This window comes from Dermacentor albipictus, chromosome 3, assembly GCF_038994185.2.
Source record: "Dermacentor albipictus isolate Rhodes 1998 colony chromosome 3, USDA_Dalb.pri_finalv2, whole genome shotgun sequence".
NCBI classification, from domain to species: Eukaryota; Metazoa; Arthropoda; class Arachnida; order Ixodida; family Ixodidae; genus Dermacentor; species Dermacentor albipictus.
In genome coordinates this window covers 71,479,964-71,487,484 of record NC_091823.1, presented here as the reverse complement: position 1 = coordinate 71,487,484, position 7,521 = coordinate 71,479,964, and the positions used below count along the sequence as shown (strand labels likewise).

Genomic DNA, 7,521 nt, shown 5'->3' with positions numbered 1-7,521 from the left:
TTATGCTCTCCCCTTCTTAACGAACAGCTTTTAAATATGGCCATTTGTAACAAATTACAACTTGCAGTTGTGACTGCGAGGGTGGCGAAGTCCTGCTGAACGCATGTTTATTACAGCTCAGTGTTAATGAGCGTTTGTAGAAGGAAATTTCTTTAGACACAATATTACGATGTCGCGTTGTCACAACCGATACCATGCCACTGTCTGCGGTAGCTTCAGTGAACGTAGCAGGTTAAGGATTCTTAACAACCTTATTTTATCATAGCGAAACTGCTGCAGCATTAATCATTACACGAATAAGGGCGACATGACAATGCTCTCATGAGGAGTACATTGCTGTTGAATAAGGTTTGCTTGGTGGCTGCGCCTTAATTAGTTGCGGCGATAAGCAACACCCAAGAGTGATGATGATGTTAGTGAAGCTTGGACTACGTTTGTTACTGAAAATTTCTGGGTGGCGAAAAGCGACGCATGGTAAGCGTTCTAAAAAGTTGGGATTTCTCAAAAGCTAAGGGGTTGTGATGTTGAGCACGAAATCATGGGAGCAATTTCCGGCCATGGAGGCTGCATTTCAACGTGGGCGGAATGTAAAAGCGCCCACGTCCGTATAGTTAGGCATAAATTAAAGAAGCACAAGTGGTCGAAATTAATTCAGTGCACTGAGCAACTACGGCATCCTTCATAACCCCCTGCATAGTATCTGGACATTAAACACAAACATTTGATTGCGTTTTTTCGTGGGCGTTCAGCGGTCAGTTGCCTACTGCCTCATCCTTACGAGGCGAACTCCTTAAGAGGAAGCTTTAGCTCGGGACCAACGCAGATGCCACTTATTCAGATACACGTAGAACACAGAAATGCTTTTATTTTATATGGTTCTCAACCTCGAGTTTGCCGAACGATGCCAGCGCCACTCCTTCACCTGGCGGAGAGTGACGTCAACACGTACCAGTTCGCCGGCACAGTGAGGCAGTGAGATATTTTCAAAATTGCTTCTCACGTCACCGTTGTTTGGCGATGGCTGGGTGATCAGGTAGCGAAGGTGCCCGGCACTGTTGCAAGGTGAGCTGCCACAACAGTGACAGGAACATCCGGTACCTGCACCCACCTGTCAAGTTCTACAGTTTTCCGGGTAAATGGTATGAGAAGGAACGCAGGCAGCCATGGATAACCGCCGTCCGCAGAATCAAGTAAGTCGGAATGCGAAAGTTTGCCGTTTTACCTTATGTTTGCAACTATTCGCGCCAGCGTTGATGCCATGCCTTGCCGCTCAGTCACGACAGTTTGCGCGTGACGACGTGGCTACAGTTCGGGCGTTGAGCGACGCATTCAGCAGCGGCTGATTTGTCGCGTGCGACGCACGCCGTGCTTTTCTCATGTTTCTTTGACAGCGCGCGCTTGATTCGTAACGTTTCTGTAGTATAGCAAATTGCGCTATACCGCAGAAATGTTTCATGATTAGGTAGCGTAAAAAGAATGCCGACCGTACTGTATGGCATCTTGAATCTGCCAGTCATGTTGCGTGAGGAGAGCAGCGGCGATTTGAATAGCTTCAGCGTTCGATCGGTCTTTAACACTGGTGCACCACAGGAAACTTCTATTGCGAGCAAGGCCTGCACAGATCAACATTTTTAGACGCGATCAAGAATGGTAGCTGTTGCGCGGTCCAACAATCCGGATCGAGTTGGTTGAGCTCATTCAGAATTAGGGTGCAGATGAGAGTCTTCGTTCGCAATCTACTGGATCGGGATCGTTCAACATTCTTGTCAGAAGTGCCTGTGTAGAAACACCCGATCCACATCAGACTGTACAGCGCTCCAAAGTTCTTGAGTCACAGGGGTATAAGTGCATCACGGCTTTTGACACCTTGGGGACGTCAAGGTCGTTCTGTCGCGCGACGCGACGGTAAAATTGTTTCTCTCGGTACTTGACATTCCGCGCAAGTTTCTTCACGTTTTCTTTCGTTCTTTAGTCTTTGACGTTTTCTTTGCGTTTTTCTTCGTCTTCAATTTTAACGTGCAGAGATACCGTATGAAATCACGCCACTCGCTGCACCTGAGCGATACTGCCGCTCCTGCCGACGCTCACTGGTGGCATCCAGCGAAGGCTACGAGCCCTAGTTTCCCCTTTAGTAAAGAATGAATGAATTCTGGAGTTTTATGTGCTAACACCACGATTTGATTGTGAGGTACGCCGTAGTGGAAGACTCCGTATTAATTTTAACCACCAGCAGATCTTCAACGTACGCCGAATGCACGGGACACTGGCGTTCTTGCATTTTGCATTTTTGGGATACGGCTGCCACGGCCGGGATTTGATCCCGCGACCTCGTGCTTAGCAGTGCCACACCCTAGCCGCTAAGCCACTGCAGCAGGTCCCTTTAGTAATAGAAACCAGTTACATGCGAGATTCTCATCGACTGACTGCGCGACACGGATGAAGATTTCGCACGTGAAAACGTTAAATAAATATTCGCACGCGAAAGAGACCGAGCTAGCAGTGGAACATACCAGTAGTGGTGCACCCTTACCTGCTCTCTTTCTTGCGCCACCTGCCCCGGAAATACGTATAGAATTTCACAAGTGGGTGTCGGCCCTTCTTATTTTCAAGACTGTTGTAGCACTGAACATGTAGCACTGTCTCCCGTGCGGACAAATGCACGGGAGACAGTCTCGCTGCCCCGTACTCCCGTACTCAACACGTCTACACAACCGCCCTCCTCGGCGGCTTTTTCGTTTACTCCCATGAGCGGCGCCGCTCAGCAGCGTCCGTGAAATCGACGAACCAAGGTGGGAAAACCTATCAGACAAACCCAGGGCCAATTTGAATGACATTTCTTGCATTTGAGAGAGAACGTTAAACTTCAGTGACTGTAGGAAGGAAAGTCTTGATTTTTACGAATGTTGCCAACAATGGGTAAGCTTGAAAAATAAAAGAAGCACAAAGTTTACAAATTTGTGACTCTGCACCAAGAATAAGTATCGCCGTTCTATGGAATGCACCCGTTAGAACAACTACAGCGGACAAATTTTATATTTTATTTGACAGTTTACGCGGATTTGTTACAACGTTTCAAAGGGTTTTTCAAGAGTCCTATTCAAAATTTAGAAATATATTTTACAGGGGTGCATAACAAATCAATTTTGTCCGCTTTATATGGAATAATAAATGAAGTGTAGATAATTTTATATTCCTTTTCATTGCTGATATTAAAGTTTCGCATCCCTCCATCCATTTTCATTGCTGGGCTACAGGGTTGTAAACTTGACAGTTTCGTACCTCTATATTATGAAACTTTCCATCACGTTTATAAGAAACTGTCAGTCTAAATAAAAATGTGCCTTCCTACAGTCACTTTTCGATTAGGTTTGTTGCATTGTAAAGAAGGAAACTTATAATCTAGTGGCCGCAGGAAGTAGACTGAAAATTTAGGTCGTTGATATTTGATAAATATTGTCGAAATATGCAAACTTTTGAAAAACAGAACAACAATTTGTAACTCAGCAATGAAAAACGATATCGCACTTATTTGAACTACCCCTAATAATACATCTGAAGCAGACAAAATTGATGTATTATACACCGCTCTGAAATGTACCACTAATTTGTTAGGAGGACCCTCGTAAACGTTTTAACAACGCCACGTAAGCTATACATTCATATATTAGAATTTCTGCTTTTCAGATGCTCCAACGGATGCATTTTGCAGAACTGTGATATCAGTTTTTGGTGCCGAGGTACGAATTTGTAAACTTCGTGCTTTAATTTTTTTTCCTTACCAATTTACCAACTTACCAATCTACAAAAAAGAAAAAAAAACTCAAGGTGCTAAACAAAAATTTTGAGCACAGTCACTAGAATTTAGCTTTCTCTCTCAAACGTAACAAATTTTATCCAACTCGATCGAAGGGTTGTCTCGTAAAAGCTTTTCTGTGTTTTACATGCATATAAATGGGTGTCGTCGGAGCTGGCCTCGAGCTAAAGCTTCCTCTTAACGGAGACGTCTTGATCGGCTTATTGTGCGGAAAGCCGAGAGCAAGTCTGCTTTCACATATGCACTTACGTGTTCGCTGCTGAATAATCTGTCTACTAAACTCGTCAGTGAAAAGAGTTAATTAGTGCATAAAGGAAGTCAGCGAAAGCGACTGTGTGCGTTTTTTTAATGTATTTACATTCACTGACGACTGCACATTTTCTTTAACGATTGACGAACGCGTTGTCGTTGCGAGATATTTTTTCTTACGACCTTCGTGAGCCGCTTAGCAGAAAAGTTGCTAAATGCAACAAAAAACTGCCGAGCTTTCCTCTCAAGCTGCTACAATGGACAGCGAGTCTGAATCCCGAACGACTTTCCACTTTTGATGAGGTTGTTTTTCCTTGAATGCCACAGAACGCCCTCGGCAATCTGGGCAAACACTGTTTATATTGTTCACCCGAACACAATGCAGCTTTAATGAACGGCGTTGGCTTAATGCCAGTTGCATTCGCGAGGCACATTGTAGGACTCGGAGAGTTATAGACCTCCATTTAAAAGGGGAAGAAAAGGACGAGAAATTAATTAAAGCCTTGTCGCTCTCGAGTCGCCAGTTGAAAAGAAGAAGAAACAAACTTGTGTACCAAGTCGCAAACCTGCGGGGTTTGCTGCGCCGTGGCTGAGAAAATAGGACTAGAGGACCCCGCAGGAAAAAAAAAGGAAACTAACAAAAAGACAGCCGGTTCTGTAGGGTTGAAAGGACGAAGATGAGTGAAAACAAAAAGATCCTACCCTCTCCTCTATTTTCTTTCTTTCCTTCTCTCTTTCTCTGCCTCTAACTGAAACAGAAAGGAAAGAAAAACGAATTTTCTTTCAAATATTTGCGGGGAGGGGGGAGGGGGCGGTGAAAAAATATTACAAAAGGAGTCAACAGAAGAGAGTATCCCCCAAAAAGAAACAGAAGAGGAAAAGAAAAGGACGTCCATCCCTTTTAGGAGCTCAACAAAAGAAGTGTTGCCAACGGCTCGCGAGCATTTCCAAACAAAAGGGAGCTGAGCACTCGCTTTCCGAGCATCTGAGTCGCCTCCCTATAGGTTCGCCAGAACAACGAAATATTTTAACTAATTAACGAGGAGGGTTGAAAACTAATTAGTTCTCTGAGACGATGTAAAGCTGTTTTTGCCTCCGTGCCCCTTACTCCTCGCTGCCCTCTTACCTTCCGCCCTCCCCTTCGATTGCCCGAAGGGTGCGCGCGACCTATAGGCGGCGATACTGGGTCACTCCTTCCATGGGGGCCTGTAAAATGGAAACGGAAAACGCATCGGGAACCCAGGCAGAGCTGTGGCTCCTGGAGGAAGGAAGCGTTGAGGCTGGTGGGGTCCGTGCGTACGCGTGGCAGGAACGAGAAAAGGGATCAGGGAGAGGCAGGCGCCGGGCTGAGTGAAAGAAACAGCAGCAACTTAGGCCAGCGTGGGCGACACCAGGGTCACGCATTCGGCGAAGGAATGTCCGGAACAGTCGAGTGGGCGAAGTGAACGCCGCCGCTCTTTCAGCCAAAGCGTCTTTCCTCATGGCGTCTTTCAGCGTCTTTCCCCATGGCGGATTCGCCTGGTGTTGGGCCCAGGTTAAAAACTTCCTTCGTTGGTAAGCTATACCTAAAAGAGAAGGTGCACGAACACGTTATGAGATTCTCAGGTGGGACAGATGCCGTCAATTGACCTCCTCTTCTTTCATCTGCATGAGAGTAGGCCTGGTGTGCGTACACTCAGCGCTGCGTGTGTGGCTGTCTTAGGACTAAGTAAGAAGCTCTGCGACAGTTAGCCGATGTCTTGCACTTCAAGATGAACGCAAAGGGGAGATGCTGGGAGAGCGTAAAGGACAATCTAGAGAAATAAAATAAAAGGACACAACAGTGTGAGAACGATTGGCGTCGACAACCTCGGGATATGTAAAACGTGGATATATTTCCGTTGCAGCTTGGTGCTACTGTCAGGTGAATGCCACTTCGTTTTCCCTTTAATAACATTTCTTCCACATTGCGAGTTTACGCAGAGCTGATTTCGCAAATCTTGGGATAGATGCCGTACTTCTTGTGGGGTAGGCCAGAACATCAAGACGCAGTATAAAACTCGGGCAGGACTGCAACGCAAAGGTGAGGTGCCTAGTACCTCGCTTACTTGGGCAAATGTTCAGCCAGACTGAATGGTAGCGTTTTGTTCAAGTGACCTGATTTTTCTTTCGCTGAGTTTGTGACGCCTTAGGACAGACCTTTCCTCCGATGCGCCATTCGAGCAACATTATGGATAACATTTTGCGGCACTTAAGCTGACGCTGCCTAGAATATTTTTGAACTTGGAAGCACCCACAGTGTGTTCCGTTAAACTTGAACCCAATATATTCCTGTGATGCCGTCAGAAACATCAAAGCAGACAGTTTTTCTTTTTTGCGATTAAATCTTGGCTAGTTGGCTAGTTGGTTCATAGCGCTAACGAATATACCAACGGTGCGATAAAATAATAATAATAATATTTGGGGTTTTACGTGCCAAAACCACTTTCTGATTATGAGGCACGCCGTAGTGGAGGACTCCGGAAATTTTGACCACCTGGGGTTCTTTAACGTGCACCTAAATCTAAGCACACGGGTGTTTTCGCATTTCGCCCCCATCGAAATGCGGCCGCCGTGGCCGGGATTCGATCCCGCGACCTCGTGCTCAGCAGCCCAACACCATAGCCACTGAGCAACCACGGCGGGTACGGTGCGATAAAAGACTAGAACAAATGTAAAGGCCCACGTAACGAAATTCCGACACAGCCCATTTCACGTGGAATGCAGACATTATTGCGATTGCCTTGGAAACAATGCAGCGACGCACCGTAATGGCGCCACCGAACCGCGCCGTGCAAGAGGCGTGTATTGTAGCCGAGCTCATCTCTCGTGCTTCCCTCCGCACACGTTGCGCCATCTAGCGAGGCCACCACGAATTTCGCGCGCGGAGCACGTTTCAATATTTGTGACGTGGGTTCGATTCCACTAAGCACCGGGTACATTTTAAAGGATCTTTTTTTTTGTCAATGAAGAGGATCACAAACCCCTTGTCACATACCCAGCGACACAAGTTGATCCGACGATTGGTTTCGAAGCCGGTTCCATGAGCAAGACTGCCCGATGCTATACCCATTAAACAACGAACTACCCAGTGGCCAAAGTTGCCTGAAAGTAGTGAGGCGAGGACAAACGGGAAGACAAACAGACATAGCACGAACTGGGTGAAATTCCCAAAGAATGCTAATCTCATTAATACGCATACGTGGTCGCCAACTGCCAGCTTTTCGTTAGTTTCTTCAAGATTGCAGTCATACCGGCATGCTGCGGCCGCTGCAAACATAGCACGATGAGCTTCAGTGATTAGCGTTTTGGGTTTCTTTTTTACTGCGACCGCAGTAAGGGGTTCGAAACTGGGTGTGCCTTGTCCCCTCCATCCGTCCATTCCATTACTCTGACGACGACCGTTGTAGTCATTTACGTGTTTTAATTGTCAGGCAGCC

General features: G+C 46.3%; 1 protein-coding gene across 1 annotated transcript in view; it reads left to right on the top strand.

The window, feature by feature from the left end:
- Positions 1 to 1,158: 1,158 nt before the first annotated feature.
- Positions 1,159 to 7,521, top strand: part of LOC135914321 (dachshund homolog 1-like) — a 68,606-nt gene continuing 62,243 nt past the window's right edge. The window contains exon 1 of the mRNA XM_070535579.1: positions 1,159 to 1,190. Within this exon, the coding sequence (XP_070391680.1) occupies positions 1,164 to 1,190 (27 nt within the window). The 5' untranslated portion in view covers positions 1,159 to 1,163. The remainder of the gene's footprint in view (positions 1,191 to 7,521) is intronic.